Source organism: Drosophila miranda, chromosome 4, assembly GCF_003369915.1.
Source record: "Drosophila miranda strain MSH22 chromosome 4, D.miranda_PacBio2.1, whole genome shotgun sequence".
Classification (NCBI taxonomy): Eukaryota; Metazoa; Arthropoda; class Insecta; order Diptera; family Drosophilidae; genus Drosophila; species Drosophila miranda.
This window is the reverse complement of record NC_046677.1, coordinates 18516888-18544419: the sequence shown is the minus strand read 5'-3', so window position 1 is coordinate 18544419 and position 27532 is coordinate 18516888. Positions and strand designations below refer to the sequence as shown.

Below are 27532 nucleotides of genomic sequence, written 5' to 3'. Positions count from 1 at the left end.
CCAGCCAATTCCATATCCCACCGACCCATAAAGTTATGCACGAATATTTTTTATTGGAAATTTTTCTTGGGCATTTGTCCAAATTTAATGCGAAGGTTGAGCGCCACTTCAGAAATGTCAAGAGGCATTTAACCTTCCAGTGCACACTTAACCACGAAGTGGTCTTTCAGGTGCTATCTGGTTCATATTAATGGCTTGAATCAAAAAAATGTACAATTACCAGTCTTTGATATGTGAAGAGTCATTTACACATTGCTGGTATGGTCTTTATTGGTGTGTCTTCTTTTCCATCTCGTTTTACACATTTTGCGAAATATGTGATAGCGAAAACAAAATACAGAAAATCATCACCACTGGAATGGCTTGCAAAGCTTTGATAATTAATAATCATTTTAATTCGACAGTTTTCTTATTGTTTTGTATGTGTGGACCATACCATATAAAACCTGGCTTAGCAAATTGGTACAAGCTTAGCTTATGGTTTAATATGCATATGTTCATACGTACATACACATAGTATTCATAATTTTTTGGCACAGATTTCAATTTTAAAAGTCCGTTTGCATTCCGATAACATTTTACTAATATATTTTTTAAATTCTATCGAATGCAATAGAAATTGTATGAAAAAAATAAAGAATCTGGTGCTCCTTGCAAACAAAAAAATTATATAAAAACCCAACAAAATCGGGTTATTTCCGCGGACGTACGAATTTTTTTGACTCCATACAAATTCTACAATTAATTAATTATAATTTCCATATAATCATTCTTCATTTGACTCATATTTCTATATTTCGCTCGTCGGCTGCCATCCGTTGTTTTTCGGTATTTAATTTTTCTAGCCCTCCTGTTTTTGCTAGCCAATACTATTTTCAGTACTAGCAAATGGGAATATGATGTTGAAATCGTCAGTATATGTACGGTATATTTTTAAAATGAGACGGTATATTTTGGTATATGTCTGAGGGCCAGAAAATAAATAGTCGAAAATAAATTAATCGAAAATAAAACATAGTCGCTCAGTTTAAGAACAAAAAATAAGGATTAAAGTACTTTGCTGTATAGACTAATGTCCAGACAAAGTTTGCTAGATCCGCGCTCTACAGAATCAGTAAACTATCGAAGCAGAAGTCGTAGAACACCCGCAAAGAAACGCAAAGTTTGAGTGCCGTCTATCCAAACGCACGTGGACACGAAGATGGATGTTGACAACGGCGAGGGGCAGGTGCAAGTGCACCTCAAAACCAAACAAGAACAGTAAGAGTCGCACGAACGAACGAAACAAATAAATCCAAGTATCCCTTTCCAGCTATGCAGTGCCAGACGTTCCCTATGCCATCGATGGAACAGTCACTACCGCGGAACTGAACACATTCGTGAACGCCTTGCTTCTGAGCAAGGGCAGCTCTGCCGTGGATTTTGATTTTCTGGTCTTCGATGAGTATCTGAGGGGCCGATTGTGTGACCATCTGCGGGAGAAGGCCATTAGCTTTGAGGATGCCATAGAGATTGAGTACGTAGAGCGCTTCCCCGCCCCAGAGCCGCAAGACTGCCTGCTCCACGACGACTGGGTGTCGGCAGTGAAGGCCTCTGGCAAGTGGATATTGACGGGATGCTATGACAACACTTTGAACATCTGGACCAACAAGGGCAAGCACATTCTCACCATCCCCGGTCACACGGCTCCCATCAAAGCTGTGGACTGGATTTCGCTAGATGACGACACCGGTCGCTTTGTCTCCAGCTCACAAGACCAAACAGCTATGTTGTGGCAGTGGAATGTTGGCGCCAATACTGTTGAATGTGTTTCAGTGTGCAAGGGTCACGAGAGGGGCGTCGATAGCGTCAGCGTCAGCCCAGATGGACAGCGATTTGCGACAGGGTCGTGGGACACCATGCTGAAAGTGTGGTCAGCTGAGCTGGAAGATGCAGGAGAAGGAACATCGAAGCGCATGAAGGAGAGCGGAGTTAGAGTGAGTACAACATACAATTTAATCCCTACTCAAATCATCACTGGCGCATTTATTTCGCAGACCCCAAAAATCACTCTTCAGGGACATCGCGAAAGCATCTCTGCGGTGCAGTGGATGGATGCCAGCACCCTGCTCACAGGCAGTTGGGATCATACGCTCAAGGTGTGGGACCTGAGCCTGGAAGGCATTAAGGCCGAGATATCCACAAACAAGTCAATCTTCGATGCGAGTTACTCAAAACTAAATCACCTCATTTTGACGGCATCGGCGGACAAGAATCTGCGCCTGTACGATTCTAGAACGAACCGTAGGAGCCGACCACAATTTCAAAGTAATTTTTAATCAATGTGTGATTGTCTTTACAGAGGGATCTGTCGTCCGTAACACTTACCTGGGCCACAACGCCTGGGTCCAAACCGTGATGTGGTCAACAACAGAAGAATTCCTCTTCGTATCTGGCTCCTATGACAATCAGAACAAGCTGTGGGATTGTAGGAGTCCAAAAGCTCCTCTTTACGATCTGCTGGGTCATGGAGAGAAGGTCTTGGACATAGACTGGTCCAACCCGAAGTATATCGTATCCGGCGGCTCTGACAACACAGTACGTGTGTTTAAATCACGGAAGGCATTAGTAGAAAATATGGACACTAAGTAGTCACATTCACAACCACTACTGCTTTTTATACAACAAAATTTATAAATACAACATAAGTTTAAAATAAATATTCCCTTCCGCAAGGGAAACTATAGTTTGGCTCGATTTATAGCACTGTTTTCTTCAGGAGATGGGCCACTTTTTGGCGCGCACCACTCGCAACCAGTCGATTTTATCGGCTGGCTCAAATTGGTTAAATCTCTTATTCGCTCTCCTTGAGAATGATTAACACATAGTAGACCAAAGGGGTATATTGAAATATGTTCCACCCAAGGTAATGAAAATAAAATCATTTTAGAGCAGTCCGGGTGAAAGGTATCCTCTTTCAGAGGAAAGATTACATGAATTTAAAAAAAGGACCTAACAATCTGTAATATTTTCCGCCATTTTTCCGCACAAGTGGGCTAAGTTCGTTTTTGTAATCGGTATATTTTTAAAATTAGACTGTATATTTTGGTATATTTCTGACGGTCTGACGGTATATTTGATCCGCGCTCTTAATCATTCATATTCGGTACGATTTACAGCACTGTTTTCTTCTGGAGATGGCCACTATTGCGGCTACCAACTACCTTCTAGAGATGACACAAAACCGATATGTCACATCGAATTTCTAACAAAGATAAAGACGGTCTTAATCATTCATATATTTAAGAAGTTTTGTACCAAACAAAAGCGGCCGAAAAAAGTGTACAGGCGACAAAGATAAGCGCGAACTGAACCGGCCAAAGACCCCGAAAGGTTTGCTCACCCAAGGCGCAGGAAAGTGTGTGTGTGAGTGCGTGGGAGCAGGCGGCAGGTCAATCGACAGGGGCAAGAAAATCTTTTTTGCAATAGTCGCTGTAGAAAAAAGTAAAAGAAATTGTGAGAGTGAGGTGTGTATTAGTCAAGGAGAGGTAAAACCCTCCTCGTTGATCGTTAGGGCCAATAAAAAAATGGTGCAATAATAATGCAGCATGCGAAGGCTTAGACGTCGGTGGCGGCAGCGGCGGCACCGCGTTTTGCAAATGTCTGCTGATTGATTTTTACTGCGCCATGCAATTCGGCGAACGAGCGAGGCCTACTATGGAAATTCTTGTGAATTTCGTCAAATAGGAAGCCTTTCCCCTTTCCAACAAATCACGCCCGTTTGCGGCTGTAAGAGCCGCGCATCGGTCATTGTCGAGTTTGCCAAAATGGCCGCTGCAGAGCGTTGATTAATATTAAACAAAATGTGTGTTCGGTTTGCTGTCGAGTCTCGAAGGCTCGAAGGCCGATGATCCTGACAATTTGAAAGATTCTGCAAAGCGTGTTTCCCCACGCTAGTAGCCTTCCTGGGAGAAATCGGGTCAAGGACCTTTCTCATCGTCTCACTCTCTCCCTCTCTTTGTAGCCTCGCTGTCTCGACGCCCAGACATGTCTTCAACTCCAGCAGCGGCCGGAGCCGCAGAAGTGGCAACCTCCAGCGCCAGCTCTAATTCCAGCGCCTCCAGCACAGCCAGCACTGCCAACAGTCAACCCACATCCACCGGAACAGCGCCGGCCCGCGGTGGAAGAGGTGCCAATGCCAACGGGGGCGCCTCGGGCAGCAACTCCGGGGGCAACGACGAGCCGCGCAAAGATGCCAAGCCGACGCCTCGGATATCGAAGGCGCTGGGCACCTCGGCCAAGCGCATACAGAAGGAGCTGGCCGAGATCACACTGGACCCCCCACCGAACTGCAGTGCTGGCCCGAAGGGGGATAACTTATACGAATGGGTGTCCACTATCCTAGGTCCGCCGGGGTCCGTGTACGAAGGCGGCGTCTTCTTCCTCGACATACACTTCTCGCCGGAGTACCCGTTCAAGCCGCCCAAAGTCACATTTCGCACACGCATCTATCACTGCAATATCAATAGTCAAGGCGTCATATGTCTGGACATACTGAAGGACAACTGGTCGCCGGCGTTGACCATATCCAAGGTGTTGCTGTCAATTTGTTCCCTGCTTACAGACTGTAATCCAGGTAAGGAACCTAACGAAAATCGCACTAAGCTTGACAACGTGACTGACTCTGTTCTTTATCCGGTCCTAGCTGATCCACTGGTGGGCAGCATTGCCACGCAATACTTGCAGAATCGAGAAGAGCACGATCGAATTGCGCGTCTCTGGACAAAGCGGTAGGCTCTGAATAGCGTTCAAGATTTCAATTTATCACTATAATACTTTCTTTATTCAGGTACGCAACATGATGCGTAAGTTTTTGCAAAACACTTGTACCACAAACCGAAAATTGCAACCACAAAAACGAAAATTCGCATCTTGATAAGGAGAAACTCTATTTTATAAATATATATTAAACTATGCTAAACACTAAAATTAAACTAACAGTAACAGTAACAACAGTAACTCAAACAGCAACCGCCAACAGCCAGAAATAGTCGATTCCTTTGAGCCTAAAAGTTGTAAAAACATTTTGAGTTTTCTCATGTTGCATTTTTCTGAACTATATGTTTTTAGGTCGCTTAGCAAACGAACACACAAAATGAAGCAAAAACATAAATTTCATCCAAAATACACACTGCACTGTCATATTCAATTGCATAAATATAAATACAATTAGTCTACTTTATATGTGTACAGTGTTAAGTGAAAAGGGAGCTAAATACAAGTAGTAGGAGAGCGTATTTTAAAGCATAATACCTATGGGAAAAATCAAATTCAGGTCAGCAAATTCAGTAGCCTCTTTTAATCGCAAAACGGCCGCAACATGGAAATTCTCAACGATAAAAGACTTAAAAAACAAAAACAAAACGATCATGTATACAAAATTTAAGACAACTTTTCCAAATTCCAAAAGAAAATAATCAAATTTTTGTTATTTATATGAAAACTCTATTCGGTTTAATTTTTAATGTGATATTTGTAAGCGTATTATATTTGTTCTTTGGCCAACTGTTTTCCAGTAATCTGAGAGACTTAACACTATTTTTTGAGCTGCCGCGACATCTGTAACTTCTGCGCGGTACTTTAAACATAAAACAAAAGCGAGATCGAGCATAATTAGCTGATTTATATAGCAACAAGAAAACGAAAATGATAAATATATAGAAACAGACAAACCAACTTCCTATTATTTTGTAGTTTTAATGACCAATCAGAAGAGTCGAAGAATCAATGAGAAAAACTGAACATTAAAATATAACAATAAATTAAAGTGTAAGTTTCTTGCGTAAATACAACAGCAAACAAAACGACAATGAGGAACCCAATAAAAACAGAATAAAGGAAAATATATGGAAAACTGAACACATGCATTCATATGTAAGTGGTGTTTCTAAGCTAATAGCTAATCTGAAATTGTGTTAGGTCCTAATTTGTTAATGAAAGATCATGGTAAAAAGAGAGATACAGGTTTTACTTTAAGTTCACTTTAATTTGATATACTCGTACATTTGTTTATATAAAATATGTATCTCATTACAGTATTACTCATAAATATAAGTACCGACACGTTCCCCCGCACGAAGATCAGCGCACGCTCATGGAACAACTAAGATAATTTGGGAATTTCCCGTCCCTGGCCTGTGTCGCAGCCCTTAGAGGTACATTCCGTTGACCAGGAAATCCGCCTCCTGTGAGTAGGGCGTCTTTCCGCCCAGACGTCGAGCCCTTCGGCCCACTGTCCGCATCCGGCAGCCGATGAGAATGGCCAGGGCGGCAGTCACGAGCAGGCCGAACGTTAAGGAAAGCACAGCACCGCCAGGACGCTCCGAGTGACCATCGTGATCGCGAAACTCCAGGGCCAGGTTCTCGTGGATCATCTTGTATTGCTCATGCACGGGCGAAGCAGGAACGGGCAGAGCGGGTACTTCCTGCTGCTGCTGTTGTGTTTGCTCGAGGGCCAGCTCTATGGGGTCCTTGGGGGTCTTTGACTTGACCTTCTTGTGCTTGCGTTGCTTCTGTGAACATAGCAAAACGTTAATTAGTTTAATGAAAGGTCAACAGTGTTACAATTTCTCACCTTCTTTGGAGCTTCTGTGGACTTTTCCTCCTCGTAATCATCATAGTCTTCGTCAGCTGCCGGTCCCTGGTTCTTGCCATGTGTGGGCGCTGCATTCAGGACAGGCAGCATAGCCTGCTGTTGGGCGGGCACACGTGGAGCCGACCCGTAGACATGGCTCTGTTTCTGAGGTGCCATTGGAGCTGGTTGCGCCTGTACTTGCGGCCATACCGCACGCTGCTGCTGGACAGGGGATGCTTGCTGTGGCAGCTGCTGTTGCTGCGGTGGAGACAAATACATTCCGGAGCGCGGGAGTGACATCCCATACAAAGGGCCAGCCGCCAGAGCTTGATTATTGTCGTAGCCGGGCAATTGGAGCTGTGCTGAGTGCCCCTGAACCTGAACCTGCCCCTGTGCCAGACCACTCGTCGCCTGCTGCAACTGGAGCCCCCCTTTATGACTGAATATGTGGCTCTGCTCATCTGCAAAAAAGTGGAATCGTTTTGAGGAAGTCGAGAGTGTGTCTCCGGTTACGCACAGCTAATTGAATTAATTACGAGTGGCCGCAGAAACACAGACTCACTCGTAAATTAATTTCGTGCGACGCTAGCTCCCATTACAAACAATGGAAACCGATGTGCACTTTGCAATTTTCCCAGAAAAAACCCAACGCGTCCAGAGCAGAGGATGGGGAACGGGCTGGTAGTGTAGGAGATCTTGGTTCATTGTGTGCTTCGAGGTCAATTTACGTTTGTGTGCTAATGTCACACGGGGAACAGGGTCCCTACCCAACTCGGCTTACATCGTTTCTGAATGTTTATTTAAATATGATCTGTATCGGGCTCTTGTTTGCTTATATTTTCGCCACTGAAAGTTTCAAGTATTCGCAGAGTAGTTGTGCATAAATAATTTTGGATGATTATTTAGATTCGAGACCAGTGCAGATAAGACCCATAACATATGGTATCTAATATTCTACTGATTAACTAGACAGAAAGTACGAGTATTACCAGCTACAGGTGTAGTAGCATGAACCGTGTGGAAAAATAGAGTTGGTGCCACAACGTACCCGTGTATTATATATTTCGATTCATTAGGGAACTTGGCTTAACTGGTAGAATTAATCTTGTTTCATTGGCTGTTCAAAATAGTCGAAGGCAGCAACAGGACTGCATACGGGAATGGAAGCTAACTTTGTTCTGAGCTCAATAACAGATTTCGTTTAATTGAAGATACAAAAAAAATTCAATTCAATTAGAGAATCTATGTAAAATATCAGTATGGCTTTTATCGATAATGTTAATTGAGTTAAATATTGTTAGAATGATGATGTAATAGGGGTATTTCTTCTTCTTTTACCGCCTCTTAACTCCTATCTATACTGTCGATGTTTACCTGCATTCATTATCTCTCCCTGGGGTTGTGGCAGATGGACTTGCTGCTGTGGCTGTTGCTGAGGTAGCGGTTGCTGCCCATCGGCTATTATCTTGCGATTGGCCCAAGCGGCAGCATCCTCACGATTGTTAACCATCGGTGGGGGTGGCGGAGGTGGTGGCGGTGGACCCAGAACTATAACATGTTGCTGCTGAGGCTGTTGCGGCGACAGCAACTGCGGCTGTGTCTGTGGCTGCGACTGCAACTGCTGAGCTGGAACCTGCAGCTGCTGCTGTATGGGCGGAACAGGTAGGTATTGCTGGACCATGGGCTTGACCGGATCCAAGTTGCTGCTCGTGGGCTTGGTGACCGGCGACGAAACGGTAATGCACTGAAACAACACACATTCAACACATTCCGGTGAAAGGGAAAGGGAAGCAGTTATGGGAGCGACTGGTGACTTACTTCCGGTCCCTCGTCGCTGCCATCTTCGCACTGGGGTATGCCGTCACAGGCGTTGTAGACAGCGATGCATTCGCCCGAATGGCAAGTGAACTGGAAGCGACCACAATGGTTGATGGAAGCTAGAATGGAAAATGCTCGTCAGTCTCTCGTTTGAATTGCTGAAAGTAAATGCATCTACAACGAACCGCTTTGTACCGGGGCCACCGCCGGCTGAGCCACACCCGATGTGGGGGCAGAGGCAGTGGCAGCTGCAGTCGCAGCCGCTGCCGTGGATACCGCTGGCTTGTCCCGCGCTTCCGGCTTAAGCTTGAGGTTGCTGAGCTCCCACTCCTGCTGCGAGATATTGTTGCTGGGAATGTGCGGCAGCTGGGGTCGTGGGGTGCTGGCGACGTCGGCGGGCGCGGCCTGGGGCTGCGGCGTCAGCACGGCACTCGTGTAGTTCGCGTGCCGCGTGAACTTGCAGTGGAAGTTCTCTGGCGGACCGCACTCGAACAGGTAGCAGTAGCCGCCGGCTTTCCGCTCGAAGATGTACACGTCGCAGGCGTCCGTCTCGCAGCACAGGCGCTCGCACTCCTCAATGGTGTCCAGCTCGAGGCCCTGCAAGTACTTGCCCCCGATCGCCTGGGACTCCCCGGTGCGGATTATCGTGTTCTTGTGGACATCAAAGTGGCCTGCGAATCAAGTAGACGAATGAGTCTCTAAGTGGTTTGTACCCTCTTAACGCCTCACCTATGCACACCTCCAAGTCCATTCGCTTGGCCAGACGGTGCTCAAACGGAGAGGACTGGGGCGGATTCACATACTCCGTTGCCTGCACTGCGACGAGCAGCAGTGGCAGCGGGAGCAGCAGCGCAGCCAGCGGCAGATTGGAAAACATTTGAAAGGCGTAACGTAACAGATATGATCGCCCGATTACCAACTGGCGATTAGCGATAAGCGACTACCGATCTACGATCGATGATCAGCGATGATGATGATGGCTGTGGTTAACCAGCTAACCAATGGTTTCTTTTACCGTCACGCTGGCTGATGGGGCAGGCAATGGCTAATGGCTCTTTTTGGGGCGGATGGCGGTCACAGTTCACTGGTGGGGAGGGGGAGGAGCGCAGAGGCTGTTCGGGGGCTTGGCGTGTTTACAAAATTTCTCGCTTATTGATTTTTGCGTTTTGCCCAATATGCGCGGATTTTCACTAGCAGCTGCTTCCACCTCGACACTCAAACGAGCAGAAATTTAGTAATTACACGAGTCTTCACTGTTTCCGTGGTTTTTTTCTTGTGGTTTCGAAACGATTTTTGAAAACGAAACAAAAATACTGCATTCAGCTGAAATGTAAACCAATGGAAAGTCCCAAGTAAATTGCTGACTTTCCCTTCGGGGTGAACTTCAACACAACCCTTAGTCGAGGAAAGCTTTGGGCGCTTGAAAACAGCTGTTGGGGTGGGTTTTATCGATAATTTTAGTGTGTTTTCCCGGAAAGAGAGGGAGGGAGCTTGCACAGAAGCTATAGCGTTACCGAACGATGGAAAGCTCACTCTCTCCTTTCCAGTCACCATACCATATGGTGCAGCTTTTAATCACAACCTTGCAGAGCTTGTAACGTATCCGTATCCTGCCAATTTGGCAGAACAATGACAATTCGGGATGTCGGCTCTTCCCTTTTCTCTGGGACTGACTTTAAAACAGTTTTTTCGCTTTGCAAACATTTCTCAGCAATGAAAATCGATAGAAAGCTCTGACTGTTCTTTTTCCTGGAGGGAGTCTTTAATAATTAAGCATTAGATTAGGGTGAGGTGAGGACTAATGTCGGGGATGGATATATATTATGCTATACCATAATATCCGGATGAGGTTATGCGAAAAACCCATTAAAGCCATTAAAAAGATGGCACCATATGGCTAACTTTGGCTAGTCCACATATCAAACCTATCTCCAGGGGGGCCTTTTAACAGATTTAAATCGACTCCTAGACTATCATTGCAACTGTATATCCGGGACCTCTCATCTGCACAGCTTGACAGTGGCACTCTCGGCCCATTGCTCTCTGGGCAAAGCCGGCGCATGCGCAGGATCTCCTGGTATCTTTAAAGCGGTCAACGGGAACTTGAAATTGTTAATGAAAATAAAGAGTGTCTGCCACAATCTCGCGCACACCGCCATGCACGTGCACCCCGTTGCCTATTAAAAACACCCGAGCGAGCATTGCACAAAAGCCCAAGAAAGGCAAAAGCAAAAACAGCGAGCACCCAGCGCCAGGGGCAGTGCCAACCCCCGTTGGGAAAGCGGGAGCAGAGGGAGCGGGGAAAAAAGCATTTGGAGCCATAAAGTGGGCAAAACACTGGAGTCTGGTAGCAACAACAAAAAATGGGCTTCATTGCATACTTCTCGGAGCCGCGTCACCCTAGCTAGTCAAGAGGGCGTGTGAGAAACGCCCCTTATATACCCGTACAGTGCGCACTTGAACGAGAGACCCAATTAAGTCCAGGCTTATGCGGTCGAGTGATAGCTTGGGATATCTGTATTCACAAATTGAAATTGAACTTTTCTTAAAGTCTATCTTGGATCTTAAAACTCTTCCTTGCTTCGATCCTATTTCCAGCGCATCCCTTCGAGGATGTACTGTATGCGCTTTCACACATCCACTTTGTCCGTGCTGTTGCAAGAGTACACACATACATTTGTGCATTTTACCATGCACTGGCTGCAGTCATTACCATTGCGACCTTTTCGTACCCTCAAGTTGGATGTACTATTTCTCCCTGTAGATGAACCTCTAGCATCCTATTCTTTGATGGCTATAATTTATGGTGTACCGCGTGTACCCTTGCTACCCCTGCAGGATATTTGTTTAGGGGGTATCACAGCAGCACCGCTTAAATTGCATCTTCAGTGCAGGCTCTGTTTTGCTCCCTGCCCCTGGCCATGGTAATGCTTTTAATGAAGGACAAAGAAGCAGGGCGGAGTGGGGGGCCTGGGGTGGCGACGGGGCGTGGCACATTAGGGGTGTTTGGACGGTGATTACATCCACCTAAAAAGTGATTTGCATTTATTTTTAGCACCCAACTGTATTCCCTTATGGCACTGCTGTTCGAGCGAGCACCCATTGATGTTCCTTTGAATCGGTACTGTTCTGCACTAAAGAAGAAAATGTTTCGAAGCGAAGAAAGTTTTCTGTCTGGCCACACAACTATTTCGAGAATTTGTTACATGTCTCGACATTTTTCCCAGAAAAGTTCATGAGTTTGCATGACTTGTGGGAGTTTGCGCCTTTCCTTGAATGAGGGTTATTGACACAAACAAATGTACAGTGCATTGTCTCCACAAATTCCCTACAAGTACATTGTACATACATATTGTATGTATTTGTGTGCTGCACATAAATATTTTACAAGCTATGCCCGCATAAAAATGCTAGAATAAATTGAAATGATTTTTGAAATTGCTGAGTTCTTTCCAACTTTTTAAAGGGCATATTTTAGATATCCAGAAAAAAGCAGATTACATACATATATCCTCCCATCTCCCTGTTAAAGTTTAAACCGCCTAAAATTTATCCGCGCTCTACGAGAAACTCATACGGCCATGCCACAGACGTCGAGACGCCGCGACCGCGTCCAAAGTTCAATAACATTGAAGAGGGGACAGAAGAAAAAAATTTATAGAATCCCCATTGTAGGCCCCCGCCCCGCCAGCCACCTGACAGGACTCGTAAAGCATTTCGGACAAAAAGGACATGTGCACGTGCAACCTCAAAAAGCTCGTAAATTTTTCTCCATTTAACGAAATGGAAATTCTACCAGACGCACCACAAGGAGGAGAGGAGTGAGCGGGAATATGGAGGAGAATGGCGTCTGGGATGGATGTGGATGTGACTGACTGACAGTTGGGGCCCTCGCCTCCCGTTGCCAGGTGTGTTCTCAGTCAGACTCGTCTCGTGGTTGGTTTCGGCCTTGCCACTACAGAACTTGTTCCATTTTTTTAGCCAGAAAATGTATATTTCTTATTTGGCTTAATTCATCCAGGCCGCTCATTTATTTGGTACCAAAAAGCTCAACGACAAACACTCTGAATGAATGAATTCTGCGGCTTCTCCCTACCAAAACCAAAGCAAAACCAAAAGCACAACAAATCCACAAAGAAGATACATCAGTTGAGGTTACACTAAGGAGAGGCTCTGAAGCAAGCATTTTTATACCCGATACTCAAAATGAGTATTGGGGTATATTAGATTTGTGGTAAAAGTGGATGTGTGTAACGTCCAGAAGGAATCGTTTCCGACCCCATAAAGTATATATATTCTTGATCAAGATCAATAGCCGAGTCGATTGAGCCATGTCTGTCTGTCCGTCTGTCCGTCCGTCCGTCTGTCCGTCCCCTTCAGCGCCTAGTGCTCAAACACTATACGAGCTAGAGCAACGATGTTTTGGACCCAGACTTCTGTGATATGTCACTGCTACAAAAATATTTCAAAACTTCGCCCCGCCCACTTCCGCCCCCACAAAAGACGAAAATCTGTGGCATCCACAATTTTAAAGATATGGAAAACCAAAAAAATAGAATTGTAGAGAATGACTATATCTTTAAGACTGCGGAATCTGAATTGGATCGTATTATTATTATAGCCAGCATCAAGAAAACAATTTCATTTTTTCTCGCCCTGTCTCTCTCTAACACACACGTAGCATAGGCGGCTTTGCTTAGAGTAAAACATTAGCGCCTAGATCTCAGAGACTACAAAAGCTAGAGCAACCAAATTTGGTATCCACACTCCTAATATATCGGACCGAGACGAGTTTGTTTCAAAATTTCGCCACACCCCCTTCCGCCCCCGCAAAGGACGAAAATCTGGGGATATTCAAAAATTTTAGAGACTATTAACGCTACAGTAACCAAATTTAGTATCCGTACTCCTGTTAGATCTCACTATAAAACGTATATCTCAAAATTTCGCCCCACCCCCTTCCGCCCCCACAAAGAACGAAAATCTGTTGCATCCACAATATTGAGGATACGAGAAAACTAAAAACGCAGAATCATAGATAATGACCATATCTATCAGACTGCTGAATCTGGATCAGATCGGATCATTTTTATACCCAAAAGGAACAAATCAATTTGCAGTGGCTACGCAGCGCCCGACGTCACGCTCAGACTGATTTTCTGTCTCTCTCGCACGCACTCTTTGTCGTATCGTTTAATATTAGCGGCGTCTGCCGGAGGAGAGCCATACTGACTTAGTATCGGGTATAACTGTAGAGTTGCGGTGTCCGCTGCAACTCACAACGTTCCCCCTCGTTATTTATGGAAACGAAATATTTTTAACTCGGAGCTGGGAACCGAACCAAACGAAACTTTACATTTCATGCGACACCAGCCTCTGCCTGGCCTTAAGCTGCCCATTGGGCCGGGACTAAGTTCGGTTTAGACTTGCTGGCCAACAGTAACTTTAATTAAAAAAGCAATGGTCAAGATTATTGAAAGAAAGAAGAATAAAAGTTGGGCTCATTTGCATAATAAAGGTAAGGAAAGACCTTGGAAAGATACTAGAAGAGCCGTTGGGCAGAACAGCAGCCCGATCTTCCATAGAGCAACTATTTAAGTACCTCTACTAAGCTGATCAAAATACATACACTTAGAAGGGAATTTCTTCTTCTGGGCATCGTTCAAAATATGATCCATGTGGGAATACTAATACTAGTTTTTCATTCAAACTTTTTAGAAGGCACATACATATATTTCTGTGTATTCTCGTATTCCTAGATGAAGAACAAAGGCATAATAACCTTTCTTCATTAGGAATGATGCCGAACACACTTCTCTCACACCTTTGTCCAAACACTTCTCCTCGCAAAGCCAAGCCCCTGAAAAAAACTCTGCACTGATGAACTGTTGGCGCAAGAAGTCATTAATTATATGAAAAAATACAAATAAAATAAAATAAAAGAGAAGAAAACTTTCAAATGCTCAGACAGCGTCGCGACTGCCGAACCAATTCTTGGAGCTATTGCCATTGCCGCCGGGGAGGAGGAATTGGCCTAGACAGACGAGCGGGGCCTGGGGGTTGCCCAAATTGAATTAATGGTTAGCATAAAGGCGAATTTTTTGTACCAAAGGCAAAGCGTCAAGGAACCCTCAAGTGTCAGATATTACGGGGGACGGCGGGAGCAGAGACTGCTTAACCACACAATAAATGCGCAACAAGGGGCCATAAACATGGCTGAGAGCAGAAGAAATTGACTTTGGTGGGGATAGGGATAGGGTGTGTGCAGATAGATGCTGATGGTGTCTCCAGATGAACTCTTGAACTTGGCAGCAGCCAGAGTTCAATGATTTGGCCAAAGCCAATCCCAAACGCAGGCGAACGCATAAAAAGGGTCAGAGGCTTTTCTCAGTTTATCATTGTTTTTGCAGGTTGTAGGATTATATGGCTACACAATAAACCATAAAGAGTTTATAATAAAAAGAGGTTGAATTAGATATTAAATTTAAAGAGAAAGAGTTGTAACGAAGAGTCTTAGAAAGGTAATTAAGACGGTAACGTGTTCTGCCCGAGACATTGTCAAAGCACAACATCCGCTCTGCTTCTCAAATATTTATTTATTGATTTTCTTAAATGTTTCTTGTTCAACTTAACTTTTTCCCTCTCTGACAGACGCCTGTCACATCTAGATGGATCCACTCCCCCTCCAAACCCCTCCGAGAGCTTAATTGACAGCTGAATGTTGGCTAACAGTGCACTTGTGCGCTCCGCCTCTGTTAGGGTGTTTACTCTCCTGTTGCTGTTGCTCTCTCTGCTGCTTGCTGCTGTCGGAAGCACTCTCTGTTCTGTTTTCAAGTTTACGGTCACTCGCACTCGCAGTGCACTGAGCTTCTAAACCTCCACATTCCCGCGCCCAATAAAGGATATATTCAAAATAAGGTAGAACTCAGGTTGAATGGAAGGAACCAACAAATCTTAGTATAGAACACAATCTTCGTTGCCTGCGATAATGCTGAAAACGTTCCCCTTATATAGAAGCACATGGGCAGCGATTGTATTGATTTGCGCCGAACCTTAGCTTAGATTTGTCCTACACCAGATCGTATTGTCACTGGGAATAACTCTGGCGGTGCATTCGCAGCGACAACACGAGGCCTTGGATCGTTTCCGGCTAGTAATACCGCATCCCCCCACTCCAATTTGTTAATTTTAATTTCTCATAGACAAACTCTTCTATTTATTTATTTCTAGTTGGTCCCAAGACCAAATTTTATTGCGGCCGAACTTCACACGAGCTCCCGGCGAAGACAGCATTGTGGAAGGTGGCTGTGAAAATCAACGTGTGTTACCAAAGCTGATTGGCAAGTCAATAAATCTACAGATCTCGAGGCCCCCAAGCCTCCCAGCTTTACTTTGTCTACCGAAACCATTAAACCCAAACAAAAAAAAAACAAAAGCGAGAGAATCGAATTATATGTATGTCAGAAGCTATCCAGTAGAACCATCGGAGCCCATCATGTGGGCCGGTCATCCGCTTCTACTAGCCACGCTCCACTCATCATTAATCGCTCCATGGTCGGCCCTCCACTCAGCGCGTTCGGCCCACTGAACGCCGGCAGTCGCCCCGAGCAGCGAGCTTTCTGGCTCTCTCGCGCGCTGTTACTCTCGCAGCGATGTTGGGCAGCTGTCTTTCGTGTGTATCCGCCAGATACTTTTCCGTTTGCAGTTTTAGTCTTTCACCACCGGCCGCGCGCGCTACACTTGAACTGCCACCTCCGTTCCGAAAGCTCCCGAGCTCCACGCTTGCCGCCTCATAAACAAACAGTTAGACAAACTCTCTGCGTCCCGCGTGTGAGTGTGTGTGAGTGCTTGCTGCTCGCTACTTGCGTTTTGTTGCTGCCACACGGTCGCCCTCATTGTGCTCTGGTGCAAATGAAAATTTCATTGAGCAGAAAGTCGCAACAGCGGAAAAGTGGAAAAGCCTAAAGCGGCAGCGGCTACAGCGGCAGAAGAAAACAAAGTAAAGATCTCCTCAAGTGAAATTTCTGACTGATGAAAATTGAAAACAGCAATTCAATCGAATTTCAAAATAGACTAGGCCATAACGATCGCTGGAGCATTGCCAAAAAGTAAATTTTATTATCATATTAGCAAATATTCGTGCTTTAATATCCCAAATTGTAACGTATATGTACTTATCGGTAGATTAAACTTTGGAAAATGTGGTACAATTATACAAATTTCCCTGGTCCACAGAGGCTGTGCTGCCAGAACTTTCCTCCCAGACGAGAACCGGAAAATAGCTATACCTTTTTTTGTTCTGCTCATAGTCGTACTCGTCCACGAGTCTGCCTGGTTGGCTGGCCAGTCGAGTGGATCTCAGCCGGTCAAGCGTCCAGGAGAAGCGTGCTTGTCGCAGCCACCTGCTGTATCCCAGTCCCAGTCTCAGGTCCCATCCCATCCCCAAACATTGTGGCATAGAGGCATAAGCCGCCAGCAGAAAGCAGCCAGCGGTGTGTGCGTGTTGAGCTGTGGAATTTTATGCAGTGGTTGCTGCCTCGTTTATTATTAACGTTTTTATTTTCTGTTTTTCTACGATATTTACAACTTCATATGTGGGACTTTTATTGGTAGCGAAGGGTGGTCTGTGCGGCGGCGGCGGCTGCTGTTGCTGTTGCTGTTGCCGCTTCTGGCCACGCACTCAGCGGAACGTAACGAAACGCAACTGCGCTTCACGCTTCCACTCCCCAGGTCTCAGCCGCGGGGTCTGGGGCTGGGGCTGGGGCAGAACATGCTTCAATTGCTATTAGCATCGGCCAGACGGAGATTCCGTGTTGGCCAGCAAATCAAATGCTGCAATGTCCGAAGATATTGAAATACTCGTAGGAGGAAGGGGCAGAGTGAAGACCGGCTGTAGAGTACATACTATTCGCTGAATGAACATCCTTTGTCGTGCCTTGGTAACATCTTCTGGGAAGAGAAGCAGCTACACACATCCCCAGATCCGAGAAGCGATACTCGTACTTGAACGAGTGTGTAATTCTGTTTAATTGACTTTTTATCAGTCGCAGACTCGCTTTGCGATGCCACACACATATATGTATCTAGATATATGTGTACTGGTATATATACGCGTACTCCTTAACGAAATTTTCGCCCAAGTATGTCGACAGCTGTGGTTTCTTCGTGTTGTGTCTGCTGTGTTTTGTAACCTGGTTTTATTCACAGTCATAACATTTTGCGCCGCTTGTGTCTAATCACTGTGCAGTGCCAGCAAAAACACAAGCCGGACAAGATACAGATACGTACAGATACGAGATACATTGAGTATTGGACACACGACGCTTGATTCTGACATCTTTGCATATTTCTCTTTTTTGCCTTTGTCTTCTCAATCGATATGTTTACAGGGTGCTGAGTGTTGTGGGGCCGGGAACAAGGGGTCAATGTTGCAGCTGCAGCGATTCACAAACAGATACAGACACCGATAGAGATAGAGATACGTACGAGTTTATTAAGCGCCTAACGCACGTTCTGCGGGCGTATCTCTGGGAGTCTGTACCCCCCTCGCCAACGGCTTTGACCTCATCTGTGGTTCTATTGTTCGGCCCGACTCGACTCGAGACATTCCCGAAATCAATATAAAGATACAGCTTTATTTATACGTTTACTTGTTGAAATCCAGCTGGCTGATACTGATTGGTCGATTCAGATAAACCTCTTGTGTTCTTCGGGTGGGCCCTGAAGGCCTCCACAAGAAGTTTCCCCATTTCGAGAATAGATGATGCTTTGAACTTGAACCTAACAAATGGTTAAACGGTCATAAATAATGTCTGAATCCAAACATTAACGCTTTGAACATTCAAAAACATCCTGTGGAGACCTGAAATAGCCTACGAAAAACAAACAAGACGAATTCGAGCGAAAAACATCATCCAAAAAGCAAACGTAACATCCTAAATGTCTCTTTCTGGCGATTTCGTCAAACAGATTAATAAGCAATTTTCGTTGTGTGTTCGCTCTGTTCTCTTGACGGGTTTCGGGGTTGTGGGTTTTTTAGGTAGAAGACGACGTGTTTGGCATTAATGTTATCTGCAGACACGGAGTTGTATCTGCCAACGGAAGTCTTCGAGTATTATACGCTCGTTCAAAAATTAAGAGTAACGGACGACTTGTATGATTGGCAGGTAAGGGATACAGCAGGTAAGAAGAAAGATGCAGATATTTTGGCCAGGTTCTTTGTGAATGGAGTTGCTGGGAGTGTCCAATTTGATATGCACTTCGAGCCATTGGAATAAATTGATTTATTTCTGAAACTAATGCTGATAAATGATTGTTACCTTGAGTGGCTAAAAAGGCAATTGGAATTACTATTAATGCACAATTAGAGGAGGAACATAGAGGAATTAGAGGAGTACATAGTCGTATGTTTTGCTATATGCTATTCAAAAAATATGCACAATTTTCGGCCGTCTTTTCTTCCTCAAAGGAATGCTTTCTTTCTAGAAATTTTCTGAAAATAAGTTAAGTATGTGTAAACCATTATGAATCACTATAGAGAGCACATTTCATTGAACTCTAACCCAGTGCCGACAGCTGGCAATGAACGTGGACATGCACAGAGGCTGTCTGCAGCTATAAAGCTGCAGTTGTAAACACAATTTATAGTATATATACAGAGTATGTCTGCATGCAGTACTTGCACCGATAGAGGGGGAGGGAGCCTGGTGTCAATGCTCGCAGCTCGTTCAATCTTTTTGCGTTGTCCAGAACCGCTGTTATACGAGGTCTGTGTTATGTACGAGGCATGTATGTAATTCGTGGCAATCATAAATAAGTTCCCAACGGGGGAATAAGCAGTGGGAGCGTCAGTCCTCCTGATTTCACCCATCCACCTGCCTGTGGCGTGTTTCTATTGTTCCTAGTGGTGGATTTATCATATGTAGCTTTGGTTATTTATAGATATTTATCTATTGACACGCAGGGACACGGGAATGTTCATGTTCATTTGATGATTGCTCCTTTCCATTACATAATTTTTTGGGGACATGTTTTGACTTCCCCAATGTCGAGTTTGGCAGTTTCGTGGCCAAAAATGGGACTTGGCTCAAATGGCGCACAGCTGGAGTGAAAAAACAAATTGATTTCCCATCCCACAGAAACAGGAAATGGAACGTTCCACGTTAATGTAGAAAACTTTTGCATTATCAAATCCCAATATACAGATTACTTGAAATACATTTCCGTTTTAGTCGGGAAAATATGTTTTGTTATTCTGCTTAAATTTATTATCTGTTAGTGGGCTCGTACCATACGAGTGTCTGTTGTGCAATTCCCCTATTAGATCCCACAGAGAATTCCGCTTTTCTAGTCGCGTTGCAAAATATCGGTCAGTGCGTTGGACCCAATGACAAATTCCATCTATTTATAAACGCCAAAACTTTTATTCCACTCGCGCCCATCAGTCAATGAGAATTCTCACACCTAGCCGAGCGTTTTCACAGTCTCCATGACGCAACCTCCCAGAGAGCCAAGAACGACACAAACATTGCGCAAACAATAAATTAGACAGCAAATATTGCACAATGCCTGGAAAAACAGTTTGGTCCAGTGTATTTTATTTGATTTTTTCCGCCCCGAAAAGCACGGCAAGTATGCCGTAGGCCGCCAGAGTTTACCGAGACTTCGAGTACCAAGAACTCTTGGCCGGAGTCGGCCAACATTTACCGAAGGTAATTTGTCTAGGAAAAGCTTTTTGCTCAACTTTGCGGGTACGCGGGTACCCGTATAACATTACCATGACAACTCGCTTTTGGCAGTTGCCCAGTAAGCATTTTGAATATGCCCATCTCTTGGCCCCGTCTCTGTCTCTGTCTCTGACTCTGGCACTTGTAAGGTCAACAACCGCAGTCTAGCTACTTGGCTGCCTACCTAATGGCCGGCTCGGCCCGGCTACTTGACTTCTTCGCATCTTCGTGGATATCGTAGGTGTTTTCTCTGGCAATTATTTATCCATAACGTTGCCTCTTAGAGCAGTTTATGTGATGGTCTTTTGTTTTTTCCTTGTCTTTAACCCCTTTTCGGATCTACAGAGAAAAAAACCCTGAAAGGAGGCTGACCAAAATGAATAAGCAATAAGCCAAATTAACTTTTGAATATTATCCCGCAAAAGTCTACTCCCTCCAAAAATTGAGTCAGTCTCGGACATCCAAATGAGGCGATGAGGTGATTGCCCAGCTGGGAACCCGAGAACTTGCAGGGCTTTGTTTTTTCCCCATTATAATTATTCAATGGTTTCTGGATCAGCATTTTTTTTTAATGGTGGTATACGTACATTCGTACATACCTAAATACTAAAAGATCCAAAATGAGCTGATAAATCATACAGCGTACATATCGATGTACATATCCTTATCTGTATAGATATGGATCCATCTATCAGCGCCTTGTTTTTGGCTAATTTGTAAAGTGGCTTTTTTCAGAGATTGGTTCTAAGGAAATTAACGACCTATCAATGTCCGAACAGCTCTTCAGGCTGATCGAGTGACAGGCGCGTGTTTAGCTGGGCTTAGAATCAAACCCCTCCAATCAATCACTAGTCTAGTAGGTGTATAAAAAACAACCACAAGGGAAATATGTATGTTAATTGGCCGTGTTGTTCAGTTGGTTCTCCCCCGACTGAATATACTTCAAGATTGCATGAATCAGCTTCATCTGCGGGTTATCAGTAGCTGCCTCTGTAATGCCTAGATTTATTCAAATGAGGCTGTAACTCAAATAATGGGTTTTTGTTTATTGTAGCTCTGCTGATAAGCCGCCAGTTGAATAGCGCGATTGATGAGCAATATATTTATGGTGTAAGCCAATATCGGTACACCAAGGCTGATGTCATGGAACTTCTCTAAAATATCAGTGGAAGTTTTTAAAATTTCTTCTATACAAAATATTTCTAAACTGGATTTCACGTCTGGACAGACTTTTCTTATATCTTTTATGGCGTTTTACAAGCCGCGAGCCGCGGAGCATTTGCATAAACAAACGCTGGCTCTTTGTTAGTTTTATTTCGTAGGCTTTTTAGCATAAAAGCGTCACATTTCACTTTTCCCTCTCCCCGAGTATAGTGCGGTATGTGAAAATGTCGGCTTGAATGAATCTCTGAGAAGAGCGCAAAAGCCGATTCACAGATATAATCAGTATCGATATGTAGGTTAATGCCATGCTTAGTTTGGGTCCGACCCGATGAACTGGATTTTTTGGATTTGGTGTCTTCTCCCTATTTTTCTCGCTCATTCGTGCTCTTATAAATGCAAATTAGGGTTAGTTCTGAAAGAAAATTGAGCCGCAGTCTGAATTACGCAGTGGTTCTAGAACGTCTTAATTCACACCATAATCGGAAAGTGGTGTGAAAAGTTGCCCAAATCATTACTCGTACCCACTTTTGGGTATTCATTCAAAATTCAGTTTGATATTCGTGTTTTCTGGCTGAATTTCGAATTACGTGTTGGGCAAGTGTCTTAAATGCCGTCTGATGTATAATTAATACCTATAATTACCTTGAAATTAGCATGAATTTTCTGCACTCAGCGATTGGCGCCTGCCCAAAAACGCAATTTCCATTTTGGGGGGCCCCAAATCGACTGATTCCTAAAAGGCCTTTGCGGAATGGCGACACATGCGATTTTCATTTGCATTTATTTGGCATTCCACAGTGAAACCATTTGGATTGTTTCGTTTCGAACTTAATTCGATTATAATTATTAGTTCTAGTTCATTAAATGCATCCACAAAAGTGCAAGATTAATTTGATTTCACAGTATCTGTTTAGCCAGATCCAATGGATAATGCCATTTTCGATAAAACTAGATATAGATCAATGAAAGCATTGGAATAGCCGGGAAGGTAGGCTGTCTACGTTGCAGCTGTTGTTTCTGGCTTGATTTTGTTCTAGATTAGATTCGACCATCGACTAAAAGGAAAGGACCCTATTTTATGCCCGTCTGAAAGACTGTTAAGGTTCATTTGATATCCCATGCCATTTCCTAGGCTGTAGCAATCACTTAAATATTAACGTTGACGTTTCAGTTGGATGTGTGGGCGGGCTAGTTAGAGGCCAAGCCGGGGGGTCTGGGTCTGTGGACAGATGCCAATTTACATTTTTAATACTAGCCGCGGATCGATACGCCATCAGCCATGGGTTTTGTTCCAATCGAATCAATTTGAAATGCATGAGACTATTCGGAAAATTGCAGTCGCATGCAACAGGAATGGGTTCGGGCTCGGGCTCGGACTCGGGTTTGGTGGTTCTGTCCAGTGGCTCTAATTCCTTTCACAAACAAAAGAAATAGAAAGGTAAATAATTGCATAAGTCAAATCGGTAGCCAGCCCAGGCCCAGGCCCCTGCCACATGTGGGAAATATTTGCCACCGTTTCCGGAAGTTTCTGCAACGCTGTGCCGTGGTTGGGCCTCTGTTGATACAATTTTATTCGCAGCTACCTTATATATGTATATATACTATGTGTAGTTTGTTGTTGTTTTTTTGGCCGCTGAACATGCAACATGTTGCATGTTACGGCCGCATTGCTGGAGCCATTTCAACATAATACTTATGCAAGGCCCCAGCCCCAGCACCAGCGTCAGCTTCAGATGTGGCAAGCAATAATAATAAGGGTACTCATGTAATTTACTTTTATATTCCGCCCACCACAGCCCCATCCCATCCCCACCATCTCGTACTTGATAATCTTCGGTCAAATAGTTTTTGCTCTCGTTTCTTCAGAGTTTGGGAAAATCTGAGGAAATTCCTCAGATATCAACATAACTTACTAGATCCCACAGTTAACGTTGCCGCTCCCAGCCATTTCAGAGCTAAGCGTTGTGGGACTTTTTCAAAAGAGATACGATACCCCATTTCCTCGGGAGACGCACTTTCTCAGGTACAGTCATGTCACAATCACAGTCCCATTTATTTTAAACATTTCCCACAAATATTTCTAGTTGAATATGAATTGAAACCTGTGTATAGTATTTCTGAAATTATCAGTGAGTCCTGGATACCCCTAAATCTGGTAGCCTTGGATACACTCTTACAGGTAGGGGGCAAAACGGATCCACACAATTAGCTTCGTTTAGAACAATTTGCGGAGCAAAGCCTAACAAAAACGAACTGCTCGCGGAGCTCACCGAAGGGAAATCTCACATTACATGCATAGCCCCCCCTGCAATCCGCTTGGATACGCACTCCTCCTCGCCCTCCAGTCGGGATCTTGACATGCCAGTGACAAAATAAACGTCCGTTTCATAATGGCTCATGACTTCTTGGGATTACTTAAGCAAGCCCCGCATCAGATTTCGCACGGGCCGGAATATTCCACTGTGCGAAAAGATAGCGTCAGCGGAGAAGTTCGGGGCATTGTTTCTCTATTTTTAGCGGTGAATGCGGAAAGATCTCAGCCGATGCTCGGCCGATGCTCCTGCTTGCCTGCCATTTCCAAATACCTCAAAAACCACACCAAAACACAAAACAGAGGCACGAAAACTATGTCAACACTCGACAGCTCGACCATTTCGGGCTAGTTTGAGATGAGAGCGAAAGTGGAGTAACTTGGTTAAGACTTTTGTGTGCCAAATGGGAAATTCGAAGGCTCTGATTTCGGCCTGTGGGGCGGAAAGTGGGGGCAGGAATACGAATGTGCGTCAGGTAGCGCGGTAACCAAGCCCTCCTGGTGCCTGGCGCCTGTTTCTATCGACGTTTGAGGGGGTTGACCTTTATTTTACCTTTCTCGTGCGGCTGAAAGGCGACAAATGTGGCCTGAAATGAAAATATTTATAAATAATAAGCTGCGGAAATTGGAAGAGCATATTTAATTTTCGAAGCAGATGTGGATGCATACAGCGGATAATCATTTTAGTGGGGAGTTTTTAAAGTGAAATGTAAGCGAGAAAATAGTCTAACATTGCATAAATATTATGTTCCTTCTTAACATAGATCGAATGTATCGAACACATTGCCATTTATTTAACTTGAGCCCTAAATATTCTAAGGCCTTTCACTTGCATTGTACATGATGGTGATTATGGGCCAGTTCCTCTTCAATTGAAGTTGTCAATTGTTTGAATTAACTACCATATACAGATATGTATGTGTACAAAGGGAGAATCAATTGAGAAGATACTCGGATCTGTTTTGGTACTGAATATCCCTGGCCCAATCTCGAATTGATTGGTTGGATTTTATTGTGGTTTTTTTGGTGTTCACTAATTAAACTTCCTCTGGTGTGGTTTCTTTATGAGCGGGTGCTGTCAGTCACAGCATACAGACTCACTCGTACATACAATACTCTACGTACACACACAGAAGTCAAATGTCAGAAATCAGAGAACCATACGTTACACGTTAATTAAATTAACTGTTAAACTGTTAAATTTATACATGCAGACCTATGTATGTATGCGATAGCGAGGGTGAATATATGTACACTTTGAAATAGGACAAAGCCGTGACATGTGAGCAATTATTCCTGTTCGCATGTCATCGTAATTCCTGGGCATAGATAAAGTACAGTACACAAATGTTTAATGTATAATGGAATGCATGAATCAGACCCATGACTCACGGATGCGGGTATTTTGAGAATGCCTTTAGGCCCAGAAACGGGTCCCAGTCCCAGTCTCAGCCGTCTTCGCATCCATAAGCCGATGGCCGATGGCCGAGTCTGAGCTCTTGTGGAAGAGAAACGGGTGTGACGCATGAATGTTGAACTCTGGTGGTGGGTCCCACTCTGTTGCAGACTGTTAAGTTTGATTCAATTTGAAGCAATCATCCATCGAAGCAACCATTGTCTAACCACTCGTCTCTCCCGATCTTCCAACTGTTTTCCTCAATTACAGGCAGCGCCAATTAATTAAGGTTCAATAAACGAAGCTTGTATCCGTGAATCAATAGAAAAATGCAGTGCGGCCTAGAGATGAACGACTGCGAGCGATCCCCCAACCGGACCAATCTACGCGTCAACTTCAACGAGAAGGGGGCCGAGGTGAAGGAGCGCAGGGAGAAGTTCCTCACTGCCAAATACGGATCACACCAGATGAGCCTCATCCGCAAGCGCCTCGCTGTGGAGATGTGGCTCTACGACGAGTTGCAGAAGCTCTTCGATCCGCCGGTAAGCATTCAAGGACTAGCACAAGGTCGTATTTTCAGTGAATAACATCTAACTTCTGAACCCAGAGCGAGGCCATTGATGTGGACATTGACGAGATATTGGACATGGACACAGATGACATAAGGAGATCTCATCTTATAGTGAGTAGACCTTACAGCGACTATCCAGATATCTCTCTGATGCTTATGTTTTTTGTGGTGGTCTCCTTTCGCAGAGGTTATTATCAGTCTGCAAACGCCCGCAATCGGACATATCGAAGTTCATCAGCGACCTGCTGGATCGCGCAAAGACACTGTAAATCTCCAGCCCCTCGATCATTCAGCAGAACTACACATACAATATGCAGACAATGTGCAACAATAAATAATTAGGACCCTAAGTTTAGCCCGAAAATCAAAGAACAAGGAATTCAGTTACAAATCTTTAATTTAACCCACTCGGAACTTGTCCCCATATTTTCTGGGTTCTGAGTTCTCTTTACCTTAGTTGATAGTTCGGATCTTTTCGCTGACTAATTCAAAGTTGTGTTTCTAATTTAAGTCACCGATTACGATAGCCAGATCGCTAGCCCTAAGCCTATGAACGTGAAATCATCAATTTTGTGATGAGACATGATTGTTTAAATAAAAAACATAACCAAACATGAACTGGCCTGAAAGCAAAAACGAATGTTAAGCATGTTTAGTGAAGTTAAGAATTTTGTGCTCCATTCTTGAGGAAAGATCATCCCCTTCGCGAGATTGGGGCTCACCGATACTCTGGTTGTTCGCTAAATTTGCCTGTATGTGCTTATTTTAATCGATTAAAGTACCATTAAATCGTGTATCTATTAAATATTAAATACAAAAACAAAAAACAAAAAGTTGGGAGAGCGCCGGTTCGGTTCTTGTAACGTAGTCGATCCCCAAGACAAAGATGTAAGCTCAGGTTCACTGCCAAAACGTGGAGTGGGGAAAGCTTGTGTGCTGAGTCGCAAAAGCAAATACAAAAGCAGAATTACAGTAAAGCCTGGCAAAAAGGAATTTTAATCACAACGTTTTTCGTTTTGTTTTCTTGAGATGACCGAAACCGGAGCCAAAGCGGTTCTATAAGGGTTAGTATTGTAACTTTAGTAGAACCGATTTGTGTTTTCGAGATCCAGAGATCCAGAGATCAAGGTTGCGATAGCTGATAGCCACATTTAAAAAAAAAATGACACGAAACCATTTTCATAATTGTAAATAAATATTGAAGGAACAGCCCCAATCACAGCATAAACAATAGACTCGAATGCATAAGCAATACCTTACAATTTGTAAATACCCTTGATAAAGCATTGACTAGACACTTCTTCGCTCCACGAGTACACCTACATTCACATTTGTAGTAGTTTCTAGTAATTTCCCATCAATGAAAAACTAACGTAAAAGTATTTTAAATGTGCTCAATATGGCCAGGGGGTAAATGGGGGAAAGTGTAGTGCATAATTACGAAGCAATTTTAAGCACATATTCAGTTTTAGCTGGAAATCAACACATACAATATGCCACTTCTTCTCTCTATCAGAATAAGATCTGAAAAGTATTAGAAACTCCTCTATAAAATGCTACTTGCATACTATTAAAACATTTAATCATCGCATATTTCCATTTAGGTGCCACACATAACAATCTAGGCGCCCTTAGCATTAAAACATTCGAGCATAACCTAAATCACACAACTTATTCTCATTTTAAAGTTATCCATTAAAGCACACCCATACTCTCGTGCGAGTTCGCACGCTATAAGACATATAAGGAAAGCTAAAGGAACATATTTATAAAACGCAAATGAAAAGTTTACAATAAAAATTTGATGCTTTAGACACACAATTCTGGAGTTTTTTATTCAACACAAAAACAAGTGATATAATTCGAACTGTCCAAACGGCGGCATTTCAATTTCCGATATCTGCCGCCAACTATTGATACTATCGCAGAGTTT

At 44.0% G+C, this 27532-nt stretch overlaps 4 protein-coding genes across 7 annotated transcripts; 3 read left to right on the top strand and 1 right to left on the bottom strand.

Moving 5' to 3' along the window:
• Positions 1-976: 976 nt before the first annotated feature.
• Positions 977-2723, top strand: LOC108163830 (ribosome biogenesis protein WDR12 homolog). The gene is made up of 4 exons (XM_017299330.2): positions 977-1260; positions 1313-1976; positions 2037-2283; positions 2342-2723. Exons 1-4 carry the CDS (start codon positions 1202-1204, stop codon positions 2629-2631), a joined length of 1260 nt encoding a protein of 419 aa, XP_017154819.1. The 5' UTR covers positions 977-1201; the 3' UTR covers positions 2632-2723.
• A 473-nt stretch (positions 2724-3196) lies between these two features.
• Positions 3197-5715, top strand: LOC108163575 (ubiquitin-conjugating enzyme E2-24 kDa). Of its 3 annotated transcripts, none has more exons than XM_017298944.2 (4): positions 3197-3372; positions 4004-4615; positions 4685-4769; positions 4829-5715. In XM_017298944.2, the coding sequence occupies exons 2-4, from the start codon at positions 4027-4029 to the stop codon at positions 4839-4841; spliced, it is 687 nt and encodes a 228-aa protein (XP_017154433.1). In that variant the 5' UTR covers positions 3197-3372; positions 4004-4026; the 3' UTR covers positions 4842-5715. The 3 variants fall into 3 exon arrangements, with proteins under 3 accessions (XP_017154433.1, XP_017154432.1, XP_017154431.1); XM_017298943.2 differs by having other exon boundaries at positions 3197-3405; XM_017298942.2 differs by having other exon boundaries at positions 3197-3506.
• On the bottom strand, positions 5498-9826 carry LOC108163576 (low-density lipoprotein receptor-related protein 11). Its single transcript, XM_033393058.1, has 6 exons — positions 9161-9826; positions 8617-9102; positions 8432-8550; positions 7988-8357; positions 6614-7074; positions 5498-6551 (listed from the first exon to the last, which is right to left on the bottom strand). Exons 1-6 carry the CDS (start codon positions 9306-9308, stop codon positions 6189-6191), a joined length of 1947 nt encoding a protein of 648 aa, XP_033248949.1. The 5' UTR covers positions 9309-9826; the 3' UTR covers positions 5498-6188.
• Positions 9827-16140: 6314 nt separating this feature from the next.
• LOC108163287 (protein phosphatase 1 regulatory subunit 14B) lies at positions 16141-26432 on the top strand. 2 transcript variants are annotated; one of them, XM_017298488.2, is made up of 4 exons: positions 16141-16430; positions 25299-25570; positions 25636-25710; positions 25785-26432. In XM_017298488.2, the coding sequence occupies exons 2-4, from the start codon at positions 25358-25360 to the stop codon at positions 25866-25868; spliced, it is 372 nt and encodes a 123-aa protein (XP_017153977.1). In that variant the 5' UTR covers positions 16141-16430; positions 25299-25357; the 3' UTR covers positions 25869-26432. The 2 variants fall into 2 exon arrangements, with proteins under 2 accessions (XP_017153977.1, XP_017153976.1); XM_017298487.2 differs by having other exon boundaries at positions 16141-16539.
• The last annotated feature ends 1100 nt before the right edge of the window (positions 26433-27532 follow it).

Bases quoted from the DNA above. Each gene is read 5' to 3' on its own strand.
- LOC108163830 (XM_017299330.2), top strand. From the start codon at position 1,202: ATGGATGTTGACAACGGCGAGGGGCAGGTGCAAGTGCACCTCAAAACC. The intron at 1,261-1,312 runs GTAAGAGTCGCA...ATCCCTTTCCAG, and splicing joins CTCAAAACCAAACAAGAACA to CTATGCAGTGCCAGACGTTC. The intron at 1,977-2,036 runs GTGAGTACAACA...TTTATTTCGCAG, and splicing joins TGAAGGAGAGCGGAGTTAGA to ACCCCAAAAATCACTCTTCA.
- LOC108163575 (XM_017298944.2), top strand. From the start codon at position 4,027: ATGTCTTCAACTCCAGCAGCGGCCGGAGCCGCAGAAGTGGCAACCTCC. The intron at 4,616-4,684 runs GTAAGGAACCTA...ATCCGGTCCTAG, and splicing joins GCTTACAGACTGTAATCCAG to CTGATCCACTGGTGGGCAGC.
- LOC108163576 (XM_033393058.1), bottom strand. From the start codon at position 9,308: ATGTTTTCCAATCTGCCGCTGGCTGCGCTGCTGCTCCCGCTGCCACTG. The intron at 9,103-9,160 runs GTGAGGCGTTAA...CTTGATTCGCAG, and splicing joins GGACTTGGAGGTGTGCATAG to GCCACTTTGATGTCCACAAG. The intron at 7,075-7,987 runs GTAAACATCGAC...ACTTTTTTGCAG, and splicing joins GGGAGAGATAATGAATGCAG to ATGAGCAGAGCCACATATTC.
- LOC108163287 (XM_017298488.2), top strand. From the start codon at position 25,358: ATGCAGTGCGGCCTAGAGATGAACGACTGCGAGCGATCCCCCAACCGG. The intron at 25,571-25,635 runs GTAAGCATTCAA...TTCTGAACCCAG, and splicing joins AGAAGCTCTTCGATCCGCCG to AGCGAGGCCATTGATGTGGA. The intron at 25,711-25,784 runs GTGAGTAGACCT...CTCCTTTCGCAG, and splicing joins TAAGGAGATCTCATCTTATA to AGGTTATTATCAGTCTGCAA.